The 27648-nt window shown below is 44.7% G+C and overlaps 1 protein-coding gene across 2 annotated transcripts; it reads left to right on the forward strand.

Annotated features, from left to right (window-relative positions):
• The first annotated feature begins 94 nt into the window (after window positions 1-94).
• On the forward strand, window positions 95-27648 carry creg2 (cellular repressor of E1A-stimulated genes 2). Of its 2 annotated transcripts, none has more exons than XM_067986219.1 (4): window positions 95-625; window positions 12314-12483; window positions 24536-24649; window positions 26560-27648. In XM_067986219.1, exons 1-4 carry the CDS (start codon window positions 182-184, stop codon window positions 26711-26713), a joined length of 882 nt encoding a protein of 293 aa, XP_067842320.1. In that variant the 5' UTR covers window positions 95-181; the 3' UTR covers window positions 26714-27648. The 2 variants fall into 2 exon arrangements, with proteins under 2 accessions (XP_067842320.1, XP_067842321.1); XM_067986220.1 differs by having other exon boundaries at window positions 97-625; window positions 26563-27648.

Genomic DNA, 27648 nt, shown 5'->3' on the forward strand with positions numbered 1-27648 from the left:
CGGTCGATTTTTGAACATGAGGCGCTGCGAATTGGAACAAGCCAGAGTGGGCTTTGCCCTCGCCAGCAGATGGTGCTGCTTTGAATCACAGCGTAAATTGTTTTTTTTTTGTAGCTGTTTCATTGACAGACTATTTGCATTCAGAAGGGCTGGTGGGCGAGATCTCCTTGTTGGAGGCGCTATGGCCGTGTTGTCCCTGCTTTCATTTGCCTTGCTGGGTTGGGTGGTGCACTGCAGCAGCGGCTATGTGATCGTCAACTCCGTGTCCTGGGCAGTCACCAACCAGGAGGAGACGGTGTCCAACTTGGAGGAGGAGGAGGAGGAGGAGGTGGATGTGCTGCCCAACCGGCTCTTCGAGGGCAGCAGCATCTGGAAAGCGTCGTACCCCGCCGCCGTCTACCAGGAGGAGGATGAAGACGGTCGGGCCGTGGCCGAGCTGCCGAGTCCTAAAGAGGTTCTCAGCTTCCCCTCCAGGATGTTTTCTTACCGCAGAGAAGGGCTGAATGCCAAGGGCTCCGAGCAGATCCCCCCTGAGCCGCGTTACCAGGAGAAGGCGCGGATCGCCCGCTGCATCGTCCGCTCCACCGGCTGGGGCTTCCTGGCCACACTCTCCACCCTGGACAAGGTACCGCAGGCAGCATCCCGGGCTTTGCACCTTTTATTATTGAGGCATGAATAGGTTTCATAGCGAAATAGTAAGACCATGGTGTAGCTGTGAACACGCTGTGTCGAAATGACTGTAATAACTTATAAGGAATGTTTCCCCCTATTTTGAGTAGTTTGATTGAGGACTGTACTCATTGCACTGCACCAACACCAGGTGCTGGTTTCCAACAGTGTAAGGTTCCCAGCAGAATTATACACCACGTCTTGAAGGAAATATATATATTTTTTTTAAATGGTCACTTTTACCAAGTTTTTAAGCTAAGTATTCTGTGATATGATCCATCTCATCAACCAGAAGCAGATATAGGGGCTGTATCATGGGCGCAACATATAGGGAGAAAAAGGGCGGAAACCCTTGACAGTGGAGGCGGGGGGAGGGGGGTTTCAACGCAACGAATTGCACCGCTTTTACGCCAATGGAAAAGGATTGCACTGGCTGACGATCTGGAGGGTATTTATGCAAGAATTTCCTCGGTCAGCTCATTTGTATTGGAGTAATGATTTGCATAAACCCTGTTTAAAACGGGTGTAATCTACTGGGTGTATAGAAATTAAAAAGTTCTGGCTGAAGATTGCAAGAGCAGTGTGTGGTTCAGCAGGTAAGTAAAGGACAGTGTTTGTCTCACTCATTTGACTGTCAGCTAGCTTGACTGCATAGCTCATGAATCTTTTTGTGCCACTTTCCAAGAATGCCTAACACAGGAACAGCAGACAGCCAAATAATGGACCAGGCCATGGCAAGTGGGCAGAGAAGAAGATGCCGCAATTTCACAGAGTCTGACCTAAAAACACTCCCTGAAGAAATTCCGATCAGGAGACACAGACAGATGGGTACCTGTGGCAGCAAACCTGCAGAAATGTCACTCGTACCACCTAGACAGAAGAGCCAGTGCCACTGATGCCAACTCTCTCACTTCCCGGCTGCAGAAGAGTGCTGCAAAAAGTTCAGTGACCTATCCAGGCACGCAGTGTAACACACTACCACTCCCATTTTTTCTTGAGCACTCTGGGTGCCAGCACACTCTTTACCCTCTAAAAGTAACAACTGTACAACTCACTCTTCACAATGCACTCTGGTTAAGGCGGGGAGGCACTAACTCATGGTCTAACTGTATGGCTACCCACCTCCCCTAACAGCAAATACTTGCATGCACAATCCTAAAATTCGTTCCTCCACTTTAAAAGGCTGATACCACCACATTTCTTGCATCAAAGCTCCCATGCCACTTGGCACACATTCCTCAGCTGCTACCCTTCAATTTACTCAATGTTGTTGCAGGAGATATTAGCGCACAATGCCCGTGACAAGCAGGGTACCGGGGGCGGCACTCCCAAGCTTAAATAACTCACACCCCACGAGGAGACGGTCATGGAGGGGCCTTCTGCTTTTTCTGTTGGAGATGATAAGGTTGGGGGCATATTGCCGGTGCCAGGTTGGTGACTGAGCACCTATATTGTCATCCTTGTGAAGCATTACACAGACACAAGCTTCCACCCCTTCTCTGTTCCCTTAATCCCAAGGGGGTAATTCCATTTTTAGCCTGTATCCTCCTTTACTGGAGATCCACCACAGCAAAGTGGGGTGGGGGGGGAAGGTGACACACATAAGGAGGAAAATGATGATGAGGAGGAGAAGGAAGAACAGCGATACTTCTATCTCCTTGTGAATATAAGAACATAAGAAATAGGAGCAGGAGTAGGCCATGCCGGCCCCTCGAACCTGCTCGATCATGGCTGATCTTCTACGTCAACTCCACTTTCCCGCCCTATCCCCATATCCCTTGATTCCCTTAGTGTCCAAAAATCTAGCGATCTCAATCTTGAATGTACTCAACTTCTGAGCATCCACTGCCCTCTGGGGTAGAGAATTCCAAAGATTCACAACCCTCTAAATGGCCGACCTCTTATCTTGAGACTATGTTGATGAGGAGGATGATGAAGAAGAAAGAGATGAAGGCGATGGATTCAGAATTAAGTCCACCCATGAGTTCCTACAGAGAGCTGCTGCCCCATGTTCCTCTGCCTAGAGCACTGTACAGTCTGATCATTATTGTATACTGACGTGTATTCTATTGTTTTGGCTTTGTAACATGCTGTTGGCTTTGTTGATTGCATTGGTTGGACATGTTGAACATTGAGTCTGCTAGAACTCCTAGATCTCTTTCACTTCATCCTTACCTATTTCAACACCATTCATGGAGTATGCGTGTTGTTTATTTTTTGTTCCTATGTGTAGCACTTTACATTTGTCTGCGTTAAATTTCATTTGCCATTGTTTTGTCCAGTTACGTATCTTAATCCACTCATTCTTTAATTTATGCGCTGCCTCTTCCGATTCCACTGGCCCTCCTAAGTTTGGTATTGTGCAAATTAAATTTCTGAATCCAGGTCATTTATGTAAATTAGAAACAGTTGCTGTCCCAGCACCTAGCCCTGGGACACATCACTCAGTACTCAATCCCCGCCCCCCCCCCTCACCCAACATAACTCCTCTAATGAGCACTGATTGTTCCCTACCGTTCAACCAGTCTATTTATGGGATAGACCATGAATCTCCACAGCTTTGAACTTAACCAGTAGCCTTTTGGGTGGAACTTTATCAAAGTGTTTTTTGGAAGTCTAAATACACAATATGGTAGGATTTACCACTGTCCACTTGGGTTGTAACTTCCACAAACAAACCATGATGTAGATTGTTAAAATATAACTAATTGCAGTTAGACATCCTTTGATGTTTAATGAAAACAAAATAGTGGAAGTACACAGAAGATCAGTCATCATTGGAAAGAAAAAACAAAGTAAAGTTTTGGACTAAGACTCTATCAGAACTTTTACTGTAGTTACTTATGCTGGTTCTAGGTTTTCAAAAAGTTTATATTTTTGGTGACTTATAAATAAAATATTAATTTTTAACAAAATGTTCTGAATGTTATTTTCTGATTTTTCTTTGCATTGAGCCTCTCCATGTTGTATATCTTCTCCAACCTACTGAATAAAACAAAAAACTACCAAGTCTCCAATTATGCTTTATGTCTAGCCACATGGAGGAGCAGAAGTGCAGTCGAGGATGATCAGCCCTTTCATGTGTTTTTTTCCTCTTTATGGGGAAAGTGAAGAGCACAGTTGAAAATTTGAGCTCACAACATGGAGTATCACAGGTGCAAACTTATGTTCCATCACTTTGTGATGCAATCTGTTGGGACCACAGTGCTGCTCGATAATGGATAATTAATAAAAATGGGGGCACACAGATCTAATATGTGCAGATTCCAGCTGCATTATGCACCAGATATTAATCCATAGTCATGCAGTGAGGAAAAATGCATATTTAAAATAGCAAGTAAGCATCAAAATTGTAGAAATATATTTTACAGAAAAAGAAAAATCATGATCCTTTGGTTTACAGTGATACCTATCTGTGCTTTCTTATGGTATTTTGAGTGATTTCTGCACCAATAATTTTCACAGGAGTTTTTGTGAGCATTGCTTACATTTCAAGTTACATATTACTCAGGGATAAGAGCATTGGTAAGTCCAGTTATATTTGAATTCTTGCTTCAGTGTTTTTTCAACTCTGGTTGCTATTTATTTTATTATAACCTTGGGCGACTTATTGCTGTGGAACATGATTCAGGTAACAGTGGGATGCAGTGCTGAGACAATGTCTACTTACAGACAACAATCTGGACCCTGTGCAGAGAGTAACAATCCTTTTTTTAAATATTTCGCTGTTAAGTGCTGCTTTGTGAAGCATCGTAATTAGTTATGCAAATTATTACCTTCCAGCTCCAGTTTCACATCCAACAGACTAATGTGCAGATGAAAACCAGGTGTTATTAATAGCTTGTCTTGTATATTCCATAGTTTTCAATGTTTGGCAGCAGAAGGTAATTGATTATTGTAGAATATAGATTATTGCCCACTTGCATTACACAATTGATTATTGGCCTCAAACTTAATGGATTAACTGATAGGGCTATCTTTTTTGTTTACTTTTTCTAATTTGTTTTATGTGTTGCAGGTAAGTTATTAAATATATTTTACAGTACTATGGCTATTACAAGTTTGAACAGTTGGTCCACATGCAGGAAGGAACACTACCATTAGTCGCCCACACAGATAATGGTGGCATTCAGCAGTTAAACACCAAATTACATCCTATTGCACAGCAAGTATGATGCATAACTAGTTATCACAATAACATAAAATGAAGTGGCTTAAAAGGCCACTGTTAAGCAGAACTGTGTGGTGACTAACTTAGAGTTGCTGAATATCGCCTGTAACAGGTTCAATCTGTAAGAAAATAGAGTTGACTCCCAGTAAATGCAAATAAGGAAATGCTTTTGCAGACCAAAAACAGCTTGGAGAAAATATACTAATGTGACATACCAATAATAAATTCTGCAGGTAAAGAGGAGGTCATGCTTCAAATTTAAGAAGTCTTTTGAAATCTTTGTCTGTTTTCAAAGGCTGGCACTATCAATACACAGTACATTTTTGTTCGCTGATTATTATCATATCTCATTCACGTTAATTCTTAATTGCAAATCCAATTCTCGTATTCCTATTGAGGACCCCAATTTCAGTGGAAATTATCTATTTATCTTACAAGGGTATTTCTATGATATACACACTTCAGCGACTGGTTTTATCCTGTGATCGCATATGATCCTTGTTGTCTTTGAAAGGTGGCAGACTAACACTACACTAGACTTTGATTTTGCTTTTAACTACCAGGCAAATTTATTAAACAATAAAAGAACAAGTGAATAGTGGCAGTAACAAAACATATAGAGTCATAGAGTTATACAGCACGGATAGAGGCCCTTCGGCCCATCGTGTCCGCGCCGGCCATCAGCCCTGTCTACTCTAATCCCATATTCCAGCATTTGGTCCGTAGCCTTGTATGCTATGGCATTTCAAGTGCTCATCCAAATGCTTCTTGAATGTTGTGAGGGTTCCTGCCTCCACAACCCTTTCAGGCAGTGAGTTCCAGACTCCAACCACCCTCTGGGTGAAAAAGTTCTTTCTCAAATCCCCTCTAAACCTCCCGCCTTTTACCTTGAATCTATGCCCCCTTGTTATAGAACCCTCAACGAAGGGAAAAAGCTCCTTCGTATCCATCCTATCTGTGCCCCTCATAATTTTGTACACCTCAATCATGTCCCCCCTCAGCCTCCTCTGCTCCAAGGAAAACAAACCCAATCTTCCCAGTCTCTCTTCATAGCTGAAGCGCTCCAGCCCTGGTAACATCCTGGTGAATCTCCTCTGCACCCTCTCCAAAGCGATCACATCCTTCCTGTAGTGTGGCGACCAGAACTGCACACAGTACTTCAGCTGTGGCCTAACCAGTGTTTTATACAGCTCCATCATAACCTCCTTGCTCTTATATTCTATGCCTCGGCTAATAAAGGCAAGTATCCCATATGCCTTCTTTACCACCTTATCTACCTGTTCCGCCGCCTTCAGGGATCTGTGAACTTGCACACCAATATACTCCATATATTTTGGAGTAGTTCTTAATGCCCAGATTTGAACTCAGGACAGTTGTGGCATGGGGTGAGCAAGAAGCTCACACAGCCAGCCCAGACCATTCTAACCCTCAGGCTTCGTCACCATATTTCTCATCGGGCTCCTGCCCGAAACGGGTGAGAATGACGCGATGGCAGGCGGATGGGAGCAGGAGGTCGGGCGGCAGCAGGCTGTCACCAGGGACCCAGGGACATGGAGAAAGGTGGTGAGCCACTCATCACAAAGTACCCAGCCTCTGCCCTGTTCTTATAGTCATGGTGTTGATATGGTTACTTTAGTTAAGCTTCTGGCCAATGGTGACCCCCAAGGTGTTGATGGTGGAGAACTTGGCGATGATGGTGCTGTTAAAGGTCAGGTGGAGATGGCTAGGCTTTCTCTTGTTCGAGATGGTCATTAGCTGGCACTTGTGGTGCGAATATTCCCTGCCAAAGCCTTGACGTTATCCAAGTCCTGCTGAAGGCTGTCATAGGCTGCTTCATTATTGGAGGAGTTGTGAATGGGGCTGAATACTCTGGAATCACTGAGTAAACAGCTAATCTTATGACAGAGGGAAGGTTATTGATGAAGCATAGAAGATGGTTGGGCTGAGAATGCTTCCCTGAGGATCTCCTGCAGCGATGTCCAGGGGCTGCGATGATTAGCCTCTGATAACCACAGCTACAATTATGTTCCTTTGTGTCAGGTATGACTCCAGCCGCTGGACGGTTTTCCATTTAGCCCCCACTGACCTCGGTTTTGCTAGAACAAGTGCCATACTTGGTTGAATGCTGCTACTCTCAGCTCTCTTCTGGCATTCAACTCTTGCATCCATGCCTGGACCAAGGCTGTAATGAGGTCTGGAATTGACTTGTTCTGGTAGAACCTGAACTAATCACTGATGAGCAGATTATTGGTGAGTAGGCGTTGCTTTATGACATTTTACTGATGATTGGGTGGAGGCTGATAATTGAATGGCTCGGCCCCACCCTTGTACGCCTGCTTAAACCAAGTGATAATGAAGCTGAATTTTAATTGTGACATTATTGAAGATGCCAATAACATGCTAAATCTTAGACACAAATGCGTCATTTTTGTTATAATTAGGAGATGAAAATTTTAATCCTTTCTGCATATTTTGTAATTGTTGATATGTGGATTGTGATTCAGGTTTATCTCACTTACTCAACAATGCTCTTTTTATGCAGCTTGAATCTAGACAGACCTGACCATATGTTTTGTCCACCTGTCGCATCTGTGCCTCACAATTTAAGCTGACCACCCAAGGCTCTAGTAATAGGCACAGGAAAGGGGATTTTCACACCCCTCCACTCCCAATCTGTCCATAGCTGAAATGTAGAGTTAATTCAAAAATTATGATTATGACCTGAGTACTCTGTAATGCTTTATTAACATTGGTTAGGTCTAGCCAATTGTCTGAAATGCAACACCAGCACTTTAAGGTCTGGTATTACTATGCTCTTGAGCAGAATGGCATTGTGCCATGGTACTACTGAAAATGAGCCGAGGCATAATATTTTTCTCTCAATTTTCACCCCTTCTCATCTCTCCTGAGGCAATGAATTGTGGTTCAACAGTTCATGTGTGAGGCTAGACAGCATCAGCAGGCTTCGCCACTCTGGGAGCACCATTCCCGAGCCTGATCCTGTCCCCAATCCACTTTGCTGACATGCATTTTCCCAACCCAACCTCAGTCTTCAAGTTAATCTCAGAAAGCCAATTTTTTTCTTTAATTCTCCTTGTATTCAGGTTTTCACGTTCTCCCACCTTTTTTACCACTACCCAAATGTTGTGCACCATTTCCCAACCTGAAGAATAACCAGATGACCAATTCTAGGGCCTAATATCAATGTTGCTGTGTAATTAGCTGCTAGAAGGTGCAGATGAATACCTATGCCTTGGCTCAGATTTTTATTGAAACTAACCCATGAAACTGGCTACTGTATTGATTTGTTCTCCAATTTATTTATTGATTGTATTTTTTTTCCCTTGGCTTCTACTGATTGCTTTACTGAGACATGGGCCTCGATATTAACGCAAAGGCAGGTTGCGAGCCGGGGGAGGGAATTGCATGCGCGAACCCAAAAGAATATTTAGCGGATCGGAATGTCCGATTTTAACTTGATTGACTAATTAACTTTTTCCTTCCGGGTTCCGCGTCTCCAAGCTGCAACAGCGGGTGTAATGCGCATGATCGTAATGATACGATCTCAAATCAACCATTTAAAGGGCCAATGCAAAAATGTAATTTGGAGGAGCTAGGAAGTTTTGTAAGGAAACGGTGAGAGTCAGTGAATATGGATTCAGGAGGAGCAAAGCCAGATCATCAGATTCAATTATGCTTCCCTTGTCTTACTGCTGGGTGCAGTCAGGAGCAGGAGGGAGATAATTTCCCTCAGTAATGGGAGGAAGAAACCTGCTGCTTTCACACCAAGAAGTTGTGGTTGGAGGTGGCTGATGAGGTCAGCAGCAGGAGCTTTGTGTCCCGGTCACAAGTGTGCACGAGCAGACACTGGTGGTAGGGGCAGCTGTGGAGAGTCCACGTCGGGGAGGTGCACTCGTATCCAAGCTCTGCTCAGCCGGACACAGATGCTGAACCCCAGGGACCATCGTTGAGAAGGAGAATGTTTGAGGGACAGCAACAACTTTGCCAGGTACTGGCAGACGTGCCACGCACACTCTCCACAATAGCAGAGAGGATGGAGGAGCCTCGCTGGTGAGTACTGAAGGGTGCCTCCAGATCTATCTAGGCACCTGAAGTGCATCTTCAACATTGACACACTTGGTGATCATGTAGCTCTGGTTGTAGCGCTCTTGCGCCTCATTGGTGGGATTCCTCACGGGTGTCATGAACCAAATTTGAAGGGGCCAACCCTTGTCTCCTATGAGACAGCCCTTAAGTCTGTCTCCTGTAGGAAGAAGTTTGGAATGTTGGACTGCCGCAGTATAAAAGCATCATGACAGCTCCCAGGGAATCTGGCGCACACCTGCATGAACCTCTTGTGGTTGCACACCAACTGGGCATTGATGGAGTGAAATCCCTTGCAGTTGATAAAAACTCCTGGTTCATGTAGTGGTCCTCGGATCGCTATGTGTGTGCAGTCGATGGCACCCTGTACCTGTGGGAAGCCAGCCAGAGAGGCGAAACCAACTGCCCACTCATTCTGGCTATTGTTGTCACAGGAAAAGTTGACATAAGTCGATGCCCTGATTAACAACCCATCCATTACCTGCTTTATACATTTATGCGTTGCTGACTGAGAGACCCTCGAGCTGTATCCAGTGGTGTACTGGAAAGAGCCAGAGGTAAAGAAATTGAGAGCAGTGGTGACTTTGACAGCAACGGGCAATACGCAGCCACCAGGTCCAGCCGGAAGCAGCTCTTCTTGAAGGAGGCAGCAGATGTCTGAGACCACCTGCTGTGTCAATCTGAGCCTGCGGAAGCATCGCTGTTCAGGTAGGCTAAGAAAGCTGAGCCTCTGTCTGTAGACCCACTCACGTGGGTAGTGCCTCCTGCAACCACGGCCCCTCTGTTGCTCTCCTCTCTGCTGATCTTCACTCTGTTCTTCTCTCTGCTGTTCTCCAGATCTGTAGTGTGCACCTGCAGATTCCACCACAGCACTACCTTGCTGACGTGGATGGTGATTGTGTTCCTCGTCTGATGTCCTATCGAAAACATCCATTATTTAGAATAATGGTCACAGGATCACCAAGAACATAATTGAACACACCATTGGCATCTTGAACTAAGATTCCGGTGACTTGATTGGTCTGGGGACTCCCTGCAATATATGCCCCAGACAAAGTGGGTCATATCGTAGTGGTGTGCTGCATTCTGCACAACATGGCTATACAGCAAGGATTAGAGTTGGAAATGGTACAGCACAGCAGGAGGCATCATCCGACCAAGAGGAATTGGGTGCAAGTGAGAGAGGACCAGAAGAAGGAGGGCAGACAATGCCTGGCAGTCAGAGAGCAGTTCATCTCTCAGCACTTTCATTGACCTATTCAATACACTCACCTGAAATGTAACAAGAAGCCTTTAAAATTAACAATCCTTGTTGCCCCTTCACCACACCTTTCATACTGCATTAAAGCAGTCAAACCATTCAGCCAACCACTTTGGAGGGAATTTTAACCCCTCCCCCGCCACGACGGGGGGGGGGAAGAGAGCCCCATGACGGACGGGAGAGGGTCGGGGGGGTTTAAATTGGCAAATTTGCAAAATCCGACCCCTACTCACCACAAATAAGTCTGCTTCTATTTTAACACCAGCGGGTTTTGGGGCATCCAAGTAACCCACTCTGGAGAGGCGGGTCCGTGATTATAATATGTAAATGAGGCTCCATTCGTTGGCAGCGATTTAAATCTAATGCTGGCCGTCCGCGTTTCCCAGGGTTCTGGAAACCCGGCAGTTAAAGGGAAATGGGAGCAGACGGATCCAGCAGGTAAGTGCTTTTTATAGCACTGCTTGTGGGCCGGGAGTGCTTTCCCGGCCCCTCAAGCAAATCTTCTGCCATGATCGGACAACCGCCCCCGCCAAACCTGCAACCTCTCCTGGTCCCCCTCCCTCCCGAGTGCCAGATCGACCCCCCCCCCCACCAACCCACAATGTTTCCCGGTTGCTGGGGCCCATCTCCAACGTTCCCCGGCTGGAACCTTCTACCGCTGGCTTTCCCACCGCGCAGCCAGCCAGCCTCTCAATCTGGCCAGCTGCCAGGCGGTAAATGGAGTAAAAAAAAATGATAACGAGGACCTGCCGTTAAACTTGGCAGGATTTCTGAGCTTCCCTCCCCGCAAACAGTTTCCCACGCTCCCTTCCCACCTCTCCGTAAATATCGGGGCCTGTATCACTGACATTCTGACAATGAAAAGAGACCATGCACTAAACTTCCAAAGGTGAAAAAGGTGATGAATTTATTTACAAATAGAAGATTGAACTAAAATCTCTTGACATCCAAGTACTCAGCCCATGGTGCATTTCTTAACAGAAGGTTTCCTCACTCTGCTACCCCGACCAGGTGCCCCCCCAGTGGCTTCAGCAGAGCGGGTGGAAGACTGATGTTAAGCGTGTGGAGACCCTTGAGAGGCTGGCGACTCCTAGGTGCTCGAACCTGAGAGGTCCTGGCTGCAGATTGCTGCAATTTGGCTTTTGGCGGGGTAGTCTGGCCCAGCTGGCTTTCTGGCACCATTCTGGGTATTGGTTGAGGGAGTGGCGAAGGTGCATATGTGCTGACATCCTGAGAAAGATCAATATAAGTTACTCCTTCTGTGCCATTGGGTCTGTGGGGCTCATCACTTCCACTGACCTGTGGGAGAGCAGAGTGCGGAAGATGAGTGACTCCTTGAAAGCCTCTATCCACTTGCTCCACCAATCTGCCCACAGTCGACATCTGCCTCTCCAAAGTGGAGCAGAGGTTTGAGCCCAGAGTCTGCATGGCAGCTGTTTGAGCTTCCTCCACAGCTGGAAAATATGCAAACATGGACTCCCGTTGTGAGGGCCCGGCTGACAAGTCGCTGGAGTTGGCCAACTATCCAAGGTGCATTGCAGAATGATGATGATGCCATGCGAGATGACACCACTCAAGCTGGTACCAGACTCCGCCATACTTTCAGCCATGGTGGCTCCGATTAAAGGGAGGAACGGGGGTTTGGGGTCTGATCACTGGGAGGGAAACAGGTTTGCTTGGGGGGCTGGGGGGAAGCACTCCTGCTCCTCCTGGCCCACAAGCAGTGCTGGAAAGGCACTTACCTGTCGGATCCGGCCGTTCTTGCCTCCCTTCAGCTGCTGGGTTTCCCGAGCCCTGGGAAACCTGGCCTGCAGCCATTAAATTTAAAACACAGCTAAAATCTGAGGCACGTAGCCTCATTAAAATATTTAAATTAGAGACCCGCCTCTGGAGAGCAGGTTAATCTCCTGCCCCCCAACCTGCCTCTGTTAAAACAGGTGGGTTGGGGTCGGGTTTTCCATTTTTACAAATTTTAACCCCCCCCTCCCCCGGCCTGTCCTGGGGGGTTAAAATTCCCCCGTAGGCTTTCCCAAAAAATGGTTACAGCAGTTTTCATTTAAACATGAATCTTTTCTATGCATTTAACATGGCTGTAAACTTGTTTCTAGATCAAAGGCATGCCATTCGGAAACATTTTTTCAATCAGTGATGGTCTCCTGGACAACAGTACTGGTATTCCGTTCTTCTATGTCACTCCAATGGATAGCACAGTTGCAGATCTGATGAACAACCCCAGTGCTTCTTTGACGTTGTCAGAGGCTGAGACAGATTACTGCAGGTATGTTCATCTCAATATTTTCTTGCCACTCTGCAAGGTCACACACTGACCCCAAGCTAATTCTGTGTTCCCATACTGATCTGTTTTTCTCCTTCTGAGGTTTATGAAGTTGCATTGTATTGCACTGTAGCAATAAAAGAAATCAAAACAAATTATGAGCATTGATGATATGATCCTCAATTGTAATTGATTACATTTCAGAGTAAACCATTTGCAACAGATTTCGCCTTTCCGAACAAAGTCTCATTTTAAGGTTGTAGTTGTGAAAGAGTGGCAGTGTGGGGGATTGATTGTGACTAAACTCTGCTCTTATCCCTCTAGAACGGATTAATCTCCAGCCGAAACTAATGGGATAAACTTCCCCCGTCTTTTTAGCGATCCCAAATTAAGTGAATTTGGAGAGTCATATCTATTCAGGGAAGAGAGGTCACAGTCAACTAACATCCTTGAACTTTTTGAAGACATTACTACCATAGTGGACAAGTGAAATGCAATGGATCGAAGTTGTTACATTTTTTAAAAACCTTTATGGAAAGAAACCTTGATGCCCTTACCCGGTCTGATCTACATGTGACTCCAGTCCTAAACCAATGTGGTTGACTCTTAACTGCCCTCAGTTGTATCGACATTCTCAGGGCAACTAGGGATGGGCAATAAATGACAGCCTTGACCAAACCCTAAGAAAGAGTTCTATAAGAGTTAGAGGCAGAGCAAATCACAAGGAATAATATAACTACGTTCAGAAGATTTTGTATATTTTAGGAAATTGGCCAGTAGATGGCAAATCCGGCTCAATTTGGAGAAACAATTTGTATGTAAATAAGAAACCATGATAGAGAGAATATGCTGAACTGAACATTCATAGAACAGACCTGTCAGGAAAGGACTTGGTGATTATTGTAGAAAAATCATTGAAACCATCAGCCTACTTTACGGCTGCAGTGAAAAAGTCAAAGTAAGCACTATATTAACAGATGGATGGAATACAAGTTAAAATGGACAACTGTTTCTTTATAAAGCACTACTTGTGCAGAGGGTAAACAGACGTGGACTGCTGGGGCTGAATGGCCTGTTTCCATGTAGTAACTTCCATGTTTTTCTAGTTGGACCTCATCCGGAATATTGCGTGCTGTACTGATCACTCTAACACAGGAAGGATATTATTGCCCTGGAGAAGATGCAACAAATGTGATACCAGATTTCAGGAGTTCCAGTTGTGTGGAAAAGTGGAGGACACTGGGCTTGTTTTCATTAGGAAAGAATATTTGAAGTAACAAAAAGTTTTCAAAATTCTGAAGAGGATTGATAAAAGTTGATAACAGACAAATTGTTCACAGACAAAGGGATCAAAGACTAAGGAACACAATTCTAAAATGATTTCAGACATAACTAGGGAATTTGGGCAGAATTATTTCATATAATTGGCAATAGACAAATGGATTGAGTTACCAAAGGAAGCCATTCAAACAAATAATATAAATGGGTTTAAGAGACAACCTGATGGAGGTGAAATTTCTCATATCAGAATTTTTTCACACTATAGAACAACACCCTAAACTACAGTGATATAGGTGTTGATATGTCTGTCTGTTGGGGTTAGAGGGCAAAGGTTTCCAACACCTGTTTCCAATGTCAAACAGGTTGGTGAACTTGTTGGGAGAAAAACTACAGTGAAGCTCATTGGAGTATTGTGTGCAGTTTTGGTCTCCTTATTTGAGGAAGGATGTCCTTGCCATGGAGGGAGTGCAACAAAGGTTTACCAGACTGATTCCTGGGATGGCAGGGCTGACGTATGAGGAGGGATTGGGTCGACTAGGCCTATATTCACTAGAGTTTAGAAGAATGAGAGGTGATCTCATCGAAACATATAAAATTCTAACAGGACTAGACAGACTAGATGCAGGGAGGGTGTTCCCGATGGCTGGGGAGTCCAGAACCAGGGGTCACAGTCTCAGGATACGGGGTATGCCATTTAGAACTGAGATGAGGAGAAATTTCTTCACTCAGAGGATGGTGAACCTGTGGAATTCTCTCCCACAGAAGGCAGTGGAGGCCAAGTCATTAGATGTATTCAAGAAGGAGATAGATATATTTCTTAATGCTAAAGGGTTCAAGGGATATGGGGAAAAAGCAGGAACAGGGAACTGAGTTAAACGATCAGCCATGATCATTTTGAATGGCAGAGCAGGCCCGAAGGGCCGCATGGCCTACTCTTGCTCCTATTTTCAATGTTTCTATATTAACTATGGACAGCTCACAATTACCAAATATTTAAGAGTCCTGCAGACCTGTTCTGGGTGATATTCAACTGCTGGTTGACTGTTTCTTGCCTAAAAAACAGGCAGCCAGCAGTTGAAAATTGGAGGAGGGGGGGGCACCTTGCTCGCCCCATTGATGCCCACAGCCAGCCCGATGCAATTTTCAGGCGGGCTTGTAAATGGACAAGCAGACTGCCTGCCTGTTTTGGCCAGGAGGCTGCTCAAATATGCAAGCCTGGGTCCTACGCCAATTGTAGGACCCCATTTGCAATTTTCAGGTAAAATTGGGATACACACATTCACCCATTTGTACCAGGCAGTGAGCGGCCTAACCAGTGGTCCTTAAAGACCCAGAAATTTTGGGGGGAGGGAGAATTTTTGTAGGGCCAGGAGGAACAGAAGTGCTCTTTCTGGTTCCACAAAAATACTCTGGCCCACTGCCATCCCTGGCTCCCTCTCCCAGCCCACCCTGCTGGCCAGCTCAGCATGACCGTTTGCTGGCAGCATTCAAATGTGATCCGAACACGAAAATGTTTCGGGCCTCCTGACGCCGTCCATGGGCGGGTGATGCATCTGCTCCACCAACTTTGCGTCTGTTTCGGGCGGAAGTCCAAAATTGGCCCCTTTTGGGGGGCCTTTAAATCCAGCTCAGAACTGGCATTAAGCTGATGAAGTCTTTGCAAATGCAGCAGCTCAGCATTGCTGAACTTCATCCTGTGACTGCTGCTGTCACTCTTCAAATTGCAGAGTGGGGAACAGAAAGTTCAGGAAAATCTGATTGCCATCAATTTTATTTAACTGGAATCTTCCATGGTGAAGAGAATAGTGTCATATACTTTTCTGGCAGATACCCGGTTATACATACTCATCCCATCAAAACAACACATAGGAAACGTTACATAAACCTGCACATTACAGTTAAAGGATACAGTACATCAGCAATAAAAACTTGCATTTATATAGTGCCTTTAACATAGGAAAACGTCCCAAGACACTTCACAGACATCAAGAAAATAGACGCAGAGCCAAAAGAGAGATTAGGAGGCCGACGAAAAGGTTGGTCAGAAACATGGATTTTAAGGAGGGTCTTAAAGGAGGAGGAAGAGGTGAAGAGGAGATCCCGGAGAGTGGGACCTAGTCAGCTGAAGGCACAGCTGCTGCAAGGCAGAAGGATGGGGAATGCACAAGAGGCCGGAGTCAAAGGAAAGGCGAGTTCAGGAGGGAAGGGATTGTTGGGCAGGAGGAGGTTACAGAGATAGGATGGGGCATTGCAATGGAAGGATTTAAACACAAGGACAAGACTTTTAAATTGAAGATGTTGGACTGCAAGACAAAGTAGATCAGTGAGGATGGCGGTGATTGTGCAAGTGGGATTTGATGCAGGAAAGGATACAAGCAGCAGGGGTTTGGTGAAGTTTGTGGAGGATGGGAGACCATCAAGGAGAGCATTAGAGTAATCGAATGTGGAGGTGACAATGGCATGTATGAAGGGTTCAGTGGCAGTTGTCCTGAGGTATGTGTGGAGGCAGACGACGTTGTGGAGATGGAATTATGTGGTTTATGTCATGGAGAGGATGTGGGGTTGGAATACAATTCAGGGACAAACAAGGCACCAAGGTTGCAAACCATCTGAGGCAGTGGCTGGGGAGGGGTTTGGATTACATAAGACCATCAGAGATAGGAGCAGGAGTAGGTCATTCAATGAGATCATGGCTGATCTGATTTTTACCTCAACTCCACTTTCCTGCCTTTTCCCCATATCCTTTGACTCCCTTGCTGATCAAAAATTTGTCTAACTCAGCCTTGAATGTATTCAATGACTCAGCCTCCACAGATTTTTGGGGTAAAGAATTCCAAAGATTCACGACCCTCTGGGAGAAGAAATTCCCCCTCATTTCCGTCTTAAACGGGCGACCCCTTATTCTGAGACTATGCCCCCTAGTTTTAGATTCCCCCATGAAGGATAACATCCTCTCAGAATCTACCCTTTCGAGTCCCCTCAGAATCTTGTATGTTTCAATAAGGTCTCCTCTCATTCTTCTAAACTCCAATGAGTATAGACCCAACCTGTTCAGTCTTTCCTCATAAGACAACCCTTCCATACCCGGAATCAACCTAGTGAACCTTCTCTGAACTGCCTCCAATGCAAGTATGTCCTTCCTTAAATAAGGGCACCAGAACTGTACGCAGTACTCCAGGTGTGGTCTCATCAGCACCCTGGACAGTTGTAACATGACTTCCCTGCTTTTATACTCCATCCCCCTAGAAATAAAGGCCAATATTCCATTTGCCTTCCGGATTACCCGCTGCACCTGTATGTTGACTTTTTGTGTTTCATGTACGAGGACACCCAGATCCCTCTGTACCGCAGCATTTTGTAGTATTTCTCCATTCAAATAATATTTTGCTTTTTTATTTTTCCTCCCAAAGTGGATGACTTCACATTTTCCCATATATTCCATCTGCCAAATTTTTGCCCATTTGCTTAACCTGCCAATATCCCTTTGCAGACACTTTGTGTCCTCATCGCAACTTGCTTTTCCACCCATCTTTGTATCATCAGCAAATTTGGCCACAAGACACTCTGGTCCTTCATCCAAGTCATTGATGTATATTGTAAATAGTTGAGGCCTCAGCACTGATCCCTGCGGCACCCCACTAGTTACAGATTGCCATTTTGAAAATGACCATTTTATCCCAACTCTTTCTTTTCTGTTAGTTAGCCAATCCTCTATCTATGCCAGTATATTACCCCCAACAGCATGAGCTCTTATCTTGTGCAATAATCTTTTATGTGGCACCTTATTGAATGCCTTTTGGAAATCCAAATATACTGCATCCATTGGTTCCCCTTTATCCACCCTGCCCGTTACTTCCTCAAAGAACTCTAATAAATTTGTCAGACACGATTTCCCCTTCATAAAACCATGTTTACTCTCCTTGATTGTATTATGAGTCTCCAAATGTCCTGCTACTATTTCCTTAATAATGGATTCTAGCATTTTCCAATGACAGATGTTAGGCTAACTGGTTTATAGTTACCTGCTTTCTGTCTCACTCCCTTCTTGAATAGGGGTATTACATTTGTGGTTTTCCAATCCGCTGGGACCTTTCCAGAATCTAGTGAATTCTGGAAGATTACAACCAATGCATCCACTATCTTTGTAGCCACTTCCTTTAAGACCCTCGGATGCAAGCCATCAGGTCCAGGGGACTTGTTAGCCTTTAGACCCATTAGTTTACCTAGTACTTTTTTTCTAGTGATAGTGATTGTTTTTAGTTCCTCCCTCCCCTTTGTCCCTTGATTTTCTACTATTATTGGTATGTTATTAGTGTCTTCTACTGTGAAGACAGATACAAAATATCGGTTCAATTCCTCTGCCATTTCCTTGTTTTCCATTATTATTTCCCCAGTCTCATCCTCCAAGGGTCCAATGTTTACTTTAGATACCCTCTTCCTTTTTATATACTTGTAGAAGCTTTTACTGTCAGTTTTTATATTTCTTGCTAGTTTACTCTCATAATTTATTTTCTCCCTCTTTAGTATTCTTTTAGTCATCCTTTGCTGATTTTTAAAGTTTTCCCAATCTTTGGGCTTACCAGTAATCTTTGCCATGTTGTATGCTTTTTCTTTTAACCTAATACCATCCTTTACTTCCTTAGTTAGCCATGGTTGGTTTACCCTTTCCTCCTCACAGGGATATATTTTTGTTGCGAGTCATAAAATATCATTTTAAATGTTTGCCACTGCTTATCCACCATCATACCATCTAATCTGTTTACCCAGTCCACTTTAGCCAATTCCGCCCTCATTCCTATATAATTGCCCTTATTTAAGTTTAATACAGTAGTTTCAGACCCAAGATCCTCGCTCTCAAACTGGATGTGAAATTCTATCATGTTATGATCACTGCTTCCCAAGGGATCCTTTACTTTGAGATCATTAATTAATCCTGTTTCGTTACCCTTTACCAGATCCAAAATGGCCTGTTCCCTGGTTGGTTCCCTGACGTATTGGTCTAAGAAACAGTCCCTAATACACTCTATGAACTCCTCCTCAGGGCTATCTGTCCTCAGGGATTCATTGATGAGGGAGCTTTCTGTTGGGGGCCAAGGGTGATGGCTTTGATGTTTAGCTGGAGGATGTTAAGACTCATCCAAGACTGGATGTTGGTTAAAGAATTTGACAGAACAGAGAGGTGGTGGAGAGGTAAAGCTGGATGTCATAGAATCATAGAAAATTTACGGCACAGAAGGAGGCCATTCGGCCCATCGTGTCTGCACTGGCTGAGAAACAAACCACCCAGCCTAATCCCACTTTCCCGCATTTGGTTTGTAGCCCTGCAGGTCACGGCTCTTCAGGTGCACATCCAGGTATTTTTTAAATGAGTTGAGGATTTCTGCCTCTACCACCCTCTCAGGCAGTGAGTTCCAGACCTCCACCACCCTCTGGGTGAAAAAGATTTTCCTCATTTCTGCTCTAATCCTTCTACCAATCACTTTAAACTTATGCAGCCTGGTTATTGACTCCTCCGCTAAGGGAAATAGGTCCTTCCTATCCACTCTATCTGGCCCCTCATAATTTTGCACACCTCAATCAAATCACCCCACAACCTCCTCTTTTCCAAGGAAAACAACCCCAGTCTATCCAATCTGTCATCATAGCTAAAATTCTCCAGTCCTAGCAACGTCCTCATAAATCTCCTCTGCACCCTCTCTAGTGCAATTACATCCTTCCTGTAATGTGGTAACCAGAACTATGTGCAGTACTCAAGCTGTGGCCTAACTAGTGTTTCATACAGTTCCAGCATAACATCCCTGCTTTTATATTCTAGGCCTCGGCTAATAAAGGAAAGCATTCCATATGCCTTCTTAACCACCTTATTTACCTGTCCTGCTACCTTCAGTGATCTGTGGGCATGCACTCCAAGGTCCCTCACTTCCTCTACACCTCTCAGTATCCTCCCATTTATTGCGTATTCCCTTGCCTTGTTTGCTTTCCCCAAATGCATTACCTCACACTTCTCCGTATTGAATTCCATTTGCCACTTTTCTGCCCATCTGACCAGTCCATTGATATCTTCCTGCAGTCTACAGCTTTCCTCCTCAACTACACAGCCTATCTTTGTGTCATCCGCAAATTTCTTAATCATGCCCCCTAGTTTAAGTCCAAATTGTAAATGTATACCACAAAAAGCAAAGGACCTAGTACCGAGCCCTGCGGCACCACACTGGAAACAGCCTTCCAGTCGCAAAAACACTCGTCGACCATTACCCTTTGCTTCCTGCCACTGAGCCAATTTTGGATCCAATTTGCCACATTCTCTTGGAACCCGTGGGCCTTTATTTTTTTGACCAATCTGCCATGTGGGACCTTGTCAAAAGCCTTGCTAAAATCCATGTAGACTACATCAATTGCGCAACCCTCATCGATCCTCCTTGTCACCTCCTCGAAAAATTCAATCAGGTTAGTCAGACATGACCTCCCCTTAACAAATCCATGCTGACTATCCTTGATTAGTTCGTGCCTTTCTAAGTGACAGTTTATCCTGTCCCTCAGAATTACTCGGTCTATCCTTTGCTCCCTTTTTAAACAATGTTAGTAGTCCTCCAATCCTCCGGCACTACGCCTGTATCCAGTGAAGTTTGGAAAATGATTGTTAAAGCCTCCGCTATTTCCTCCCTTGCTTCTTTTAACAGCCTGGGATACATTTCATCCGGCCCTAGTGATTTATCTACTTTCAAAGATGCTAATCCCTTTAATACTTCCTCTCTCACTATGTTTATCCCATCCAATATTTCACACTCCTCCTCAACTTCAATCCCTGCATCATCCCTCTCCTTTGTGAAGACAGATGCAAAGTATTCATTAAGAACCATACCCACATCTTCCGCCTCCACACATAGTTTACCTTTTAGGTCTCTAATAGGCCCTACTCTTTCCTTAGTTATCCTCTTGCTCTTAATGTATTTATAAAACATCTTTGGGTTTTCTTTGATATTACCTGCCAATATTTTTTCATGCCCTCTCTTTGCTTTCCCAATTTCCTTTTTAACTTCACCCTGCACTTTAAGCTTTCGTAGTATTGAGTTCCCGGTGTCTATCTTTTCTTTTTCTGCCTTAAGTTACCCTGAATGCTTCTTGACATCCAGGGGGCTCTAGATTTGGCAGCCCCTCCCTTTTTCTTTGTGGGAACATGTTTACCCTGAACCCCTTGAATCACTTCCTTGAATGTCTCCCACTGCTCTGACACTGATTTATTTTCAAGTAGCTGTTTCCAGTTTACTTCTGCTAAATCACTTCTCAGTGTCATTGGTGTACATGTAGAAGCTGAGAAGTGATTTAGCAGAAGTAAAATAGTGGATGGTTTGGCTGAGGAGAGTAAGGCCTGATCGCACTTGATGCTATCCAGCCTGATTTGGTGATGGATAGCTAAACTAGTTGTGCAACATAAGTGCTCATGTCTGCGCCGATTGGACTTCAGGGAGCGAAGATGGGAGCCAAAACAGGGGAAATGACCAGGATGGGAGAGAGTACAGGTTTTGCAGGGGACAAGGGCATCAAAGGTGGAGGTGAGGGGGTGGTTGAGCAGATAGACAGTTGCAGATATATCGTGGCGAATGGAAGGCCAAACACAGTTGGGAGTTTGAAAGTCCAGTTGTAAGTAACTTGGGGGCGAGCTTTTTCCAGGGGCAGACACAGAAGGAAGTGGGTTGGAAGGGGGTGGGGGATGCAGTGGTGAGAGTTACAAGCAAATGGTCAGAGATACTCTTGTATCGATCAAGACCATGAGAGTTGAGAGTGAATATGGGTAGGAGAGTTTATATGGAAGGGTTGGTTTAGGGAGGACAGTGAAATCAAAGGAGATAGGGCAAGGCACGTTGAGGTGGAGATTGAAATCACCGAGGATGAGGTGTCGCTCGGTGATTTCATGGGATGGGGGCGTCGCTGGCAAGGCCAGCATTTATTGCCCATCCCTAATTGCCCTTGAGAAGATGGTGGTGTGTCGCCGTCTTGAACCACTTCAGTCCATGTGGTGAAGGTTCTCCCACAGTGCTGTTAGGAAGGGAGTTCCAGGATTTTGACCCAGCGACGATGAAGGAACGGCGATATATTTCAAAGTCGGGATGGTGTGTGATTTGGAGAGGAACATGCAGGTGGTGTTGTTCCCATGTGCCTGCTGCCCTTTACCTTCTAGGTGGTAGAGGTCGCGAGTTTGGGAGGTGCTGTCGAAGAAGCCTTGGCGAGTTGCTGCAGTGCATCCTATAGATGGTACACACTGCAGCCACGGTGCGCCAGTGGTGAAGGGAGTGAATGTTTAGGGTGGTGGATGGGGTGCCAATCAAGTGGGCTGCTTTGTCCAGGATGGAGTCGAGCTTCTTGAGTGTTGTTGGAGCTGCACTCATCCAGGCAAGTGGTGAGTATTCCATTACATTCCTGACTTGTGCTTTGTAGATGGTGGAAAGACTTTGGGGAGTCAGGAGGTGAGTCACTCGCTGCAGAATACCCAGCCTCTGATCTGCTCTTGTAGCCACGGTATTTATGTAGCTGGTCCAGTTAAGTTTCTGGTCAATGGTGATCCCCAGGATGTTGATGGTGGGGGATTCGGCGATGGTAATGCGGTTGAATGTCAAAGGGAAGTGGTTAGACTCTCTCTTGTTGGAGATGGACATTGCCTGGCACTTGTCTGGCGCGAATGTTGCTTGCCACTTATCAGCCCAAGCCTGGATGTTGTCCAGGTCTTGCTGCATGTGGGCACGGACTGCTTCATTATCTGAGGGGTTGTAAATGGAACTGAACACTGTGCAATCATCAGCGAACATCCCCATTTCTGACCTTATGATGGAGGGAAGGTCATTGATGAAGCAGGGCCTAGGACATTGCCCTGAGGAACTCCTGCAGCAGTGTCCTGGGGCTAAGATGATTGGCCTCCAGCAACCACTACCATCTTCCTTTGTGCTAGGTATGACTCCAGCCACTGGAGAGTTTTCCCCCTGATTCCCATTGACTTCAATTTTACTAGGGCTCCTTGTGCAACACTCTGTCAAATGCTGCTTTGATGTCAAGGGCAGTCACTCTCGCCTCACCTCTGGAATTCAGCTCTTTTGTCCATGTTTGGACCAAGGCTGTAATGAGGTCTGGAGCCAAGTGGTCCTGGCGGAACCCAAACTGAGCATCGGTAAGCAGGTTATTGGTGAGTAAGTGCTGCTTGATAGCACTGTCAACGACACCTTCCATCACTTTGCTGATGATTGAGAGTAGACTGATTGGGCGGTAATTGGCCGGATTGGATTTATCCTGCTTTTTGTGGACAGGACATACCTGGGCAATTTTCCACATTGTTGGGTAGATGCCAGTGTTGTAGCTGTACTGGAACAGCTTGGCTCGAGGGCGCGGCTAGTTCTGAAACACAAGTCGTCAGCACTACAGCCGGAATGTTGTCAGGGCCCGTAGCCTTTGCTGTATCCAGTGTACTCAGCCATTTCATAATATAACGTGGAGTGAATCGAATTGGCTGAAGACTGGCTTCTGTGATGATGGGGATATCAGGAGGAGGCCAAGATAGATCATCCACTTGGCACTTCTGGCTGAAGATGGTTGCAAACGCTTCAGCCTTGTCTTTTGCACTCACGTGCTGGACTCTGCCATCATTGAGAATGGGGACGTTCACGTTGCCTTCTCCTCCCGTTAGATAACTCTTTCAAAAAGCCGGCACAGGCATGATGGGCCAAATGGCCTCCTTCTGTGCTGTATAATTCTATGATTTTGGAAATGAAATGAGAGATGCCAAAGTTAAAATCTGAGGTCCAGCTGTGAGATGAAATTGACTCATTGACAGGGTGGAGTCAACTTGGAGTATCGAGGCAGCTGTGGCGAGAAATTGAATCCTGAACCTGTTCGATGGGCAGAGTATCAGTGGGAACATTGCTGGAAGATGTCCAGTGGAAACAAAGGGCTGAAGAGGAGTGGAAAGTCGGCCATGAGCAGAGGTTGATCTAGGGTCCAACAGCAGATCCAGGATATCAGCAGAGGAGCAAGAAGTTAGGGTGAAAGGTAAATCCACAAGATCAGTGCAGATGAGGTGCTGGTCCAAGGAACAGCTGTAGGGAGGTGACGAGTACACAAGATTGGGAGTAGCAGTGGGAACTTGAAGAGTCTGTCCAAGCCATTCCAGCGAAGAGTAACAGAGGACTTCTGAAGGACGAATGGAATCAGTGGCCGTAGGAAGCATGTGGAAAGCAGCAAAGCAGAGATCATTCAGCAGAAAAGGAGCAGAATCCAGAGCAGGATAAGTACCGGCAGAACAGATCAAAACTAGTTCAACGTAGAGTGACAAATACCCAGTTTGCTGTGCTATTTATGTTGCTTAATTCTAATTATTGGCTAAATAATTTTATAGTGCAAAAAATGACTGAATTATCAGGAGTATATTGCGGGTATAGTTTGTGGATTGAGTCTGAAAATGCTGACGAGAGAATTGCTGAAAAGCTGATTAATACCAATACCCCCCCCCACCCCCCCCCCCCCACCCCCTGATGCCCGGCCCCAACCTCCTCGACGTCCATGCCATTTGTGCCGTTAAGAACAATAGAATTTGGGCCATGGATGAATTGGTGGGGGAAAGAAATCAAAAAGTCCAAGGTTTACTGGTCCAAATTGCAACCTGAATGAGAATCTCAGGAAGCAAGATTACATAGTCCCATTGCACGCGATTTATCTCAGTTAATCAGCTGGTTATTTCAAACTGTGTTTAGTTTGCTGTATATTCACTCTTTATTTTATTTGAGTACAGACAAAATCTCATTGACCCTGAAGATCCGAGGTGCGCCAGGCTGACTCTTACAGGCCAAATGGTGACTGTGCCCACTGATGAAATTGAATTTGCAAAGCAAGCTATGTTTTCAAGGTTTGTCTTTTTAAGCATACAGACTGTAATGATTCAGCTGTAAAATAATAACTCTAATTAGTACCTTGTGCAGGTAGAATGTCTGAGTGCAACGACTCTGAACACAGTTAAAGTCACACCATTTTCTTTGTTTAGAGTGCTGCAGTAACTTTATGTACCAATTCCATCAATAACGCAAGACTGAAATTGTGATGTGCTCTGCAATTGCTTATATATTTTATTCCAGTTGAGTTAATTTTATATTCTCGTAGAAATATGTATATGGGCATGCGTCAATGTCTTAAAACAACAAAAAAACATCAATTTGGATTCTTCTCCACATTCTAATTTTGTTGAATTTTTGCCAGTGAAGAAATGGACAACTCAGTCTTGTTCACAATTGTACACTAATTGAGAGTTGTCTGGGTTTTAATGCAGGGATAGATTTTTTAATTCTGGAATTCGCAGAAGGTCCCCCATGATGGAAAAAGTGCATTGCCTAAAACCTCAACAGTTCAGAAAGTTGCAAAGGCACTACAAGCACTTGTAAATGGTAGAAGTAGCCAAAAACCACTATTTAATAGAAGCAAAAGGTCCACTTAAACTTTGAGCATTTCGCCTGACAGCAGCTAAGGATGCCTTGAAAAATTGCTGAAAATGGTGTCCACCCAAGATTTGTGGGTGGCGGGTGGTTTGTGAATGTCGATAGCAACGTGGGTAGTAAGCAAAATGGCATCCGAATCCTAAAACCAGTGTAGGACCCACATTTGCACATGTTTATTAGGATCCTGCCTACATTGAGCTGGAGCACTGGACGCCTAAATTGAGCTCTGCTCAAAAATCACCTTGGGTGGGTGGACCTTGGGTGCAAAATCACCGTAAAGTTTTGTTTCTCTAAATTTTCATCCCACTTGCTGAAAAAGAAGGCAGCATTGAGATAAACTTGCCCCCATTATAGCTCAGAGTACTTTACGGCATGGTAGATAGTGAGTGGACACTAAGGTGTTGGGGGGTGGGGTGGGGGAGAGAAAGGCACAGGATAAAGAGGGCCAAAAACAAGGTTGAAGAGGAGAATCCTCAGGTGGTTTTTGAAGGCAGGGAGGGAGATGGTAAGGAGGAAAAGTTAAGGGAGGGAGTTTCAGAGGGCAGGGGCAAGATGGCATCAGAGCATTAGGGAGGTGAGGATAAGAATCTTAGTCAGTTCCCGGGGATACAGGAAGCTGGTGGAACTTGCTGAGGATAGGGGTGAAAGGGATACAGGCCTCAATTAGGGTGAAGAAATTGGCGACAGCATTCTGGATGACTAATTTCAAAATGGCACAAAGCTCATATTTGAAAACCTTCTCCCTGTGCACGCCCTCCAGTCATCCACATTGGTTTACTTCTCATTCTCTGCTCCCTTCTGCAAATGTCAACGATCACTTCTTTAAGGAGGTTTTATGTCTTTAGAAAACCTCCATAAGATCCTCCTCTGTGACTGTGCTTTTGTCTCTTCCTGACCCTTTGCTTCCCCACCCCACAGCTCGATATCCACTCACTAGCTGAGACGTCTCTTTGTACATAATGAGCACTGTAGAAATGTAAATAATTGTTGTAAACTAAGAGATCCAAAAAAGGCAAAAAACAGAACATACATTTTGAATCATAGTTTGTTCTACATTTTGTTTATTTTTACATGCTGCAAGGTGTTTTGTTGACAGATTAAAAATGTTATCACAATTTATAACACACACTCAATTTAATTGATCATCTCATCATTTACAATTGCAACATCTGACGAAACCTTAGCAGCCAAAATTGCCAGGTCAAATGTAAATATCATAAGTGGAACCAGGCATAAATGTGCAATTGTGTTTACAGTCCAGATGCAGAATAGAGAATGCTCTGAAATGAACATTTTATTTCATGAACCATTTAACTGTTTGTGCCAGCAGGCATCCAGTAATGAAGAAGTGGCCTCCAGACCATAATTGGTTCTTTATGAAAATGAATATTCAACAGGTCTGGCTCCAGAACTGGTTTGGAGGGGTCGCCGTCATCCCACTGGAAGATTATTTCAAAGCAAACCCAATAAACATTGAATAGGTTCTAAAAGAATACAAATGTTAAAAAGAAAAAAAAAATTGTTTACAGTTTTTGTGGGTGCCCATTTTGTATCTTCAAGCTGGAAAAGTTTTGTTCCCCATGTATGTATATTAGCTGGGTATAGGAGGAACATTTTTTTAAATTATTAATTCTCGGGATGTGTGCGTCGCTGGCAAGGCCAGCATTTATTGCCCATCCCTAATTGCCCTTGAGAAGGTGGTGGTGAGCTGCCTTCTTGAACCGCTGCAGTCCATGTGGTGAAGGTTCTCCCACAGTGCTGTTAGGTAGGGAGTTCCAGGATTTTGACCCAGTGACAATGAAGGACATACTGTGTGATGTAATATGGGCAACTTTTCCTCTTCTCCTTGCCAATATTTGTTGCCTACACATGCCATATGTAACCACATTAGTGTGCTAGCACCCTCTGCAAGAAATATGAGGTGTCCAGCATACTGCAAATACTGAATACTGTTTGTGTTAATATCCAATGTGAGATTGTGTTTTGAAACTACAAGTTATTTTGATAAAATTCTGCTAACTTTGTTCGGAATCCTTTTCATCTGCAAAGTTTCAAGTGTTGTTTGAGTTTAACCCACTGTGGTATGCAGCTTTCAGTAATTCCAGAATGTTGTAACTTGAATTATTCTGAGTTGGTATACATCTACTGTGCAGCTAGCTTCTAAATCATCTTTTGTAATCACCAAAATATGAGAAAGTCCATGACAAGACATTTGTTGGTAGCAGCAGTTTATGAATGTTTGGTTGTGATCAAAAGTAGTCTTGATTATCGATCAAATGTAGTAATACCGTGCTGGGCCATATGATTTAAACAATCTGATGCCTGTATGTGATACACAAGCTGTGTTCAGCCATTTCCCAGCTGTTGCATTGGAGGGGCTGTGGTATGTGTGATTGTATTAAAATTTGTAATTACA

Source organism: Heptranchias perlo, chromosome 6 (assembly GCF_035084215.1).
Source record: "Heptranchias perlo isolate sHepPer1 chromosome 6, sHepPer1.hap1, whole genome shotgun sequence".
Classification (NCBI taxonomy): domain Eukaryota; kingdom Metazoa; phylum Chordata; class Chondrichthyes; order Hexanchiformes; family Hexanchidae; genus Heptranchias; species Heptranchias perlo.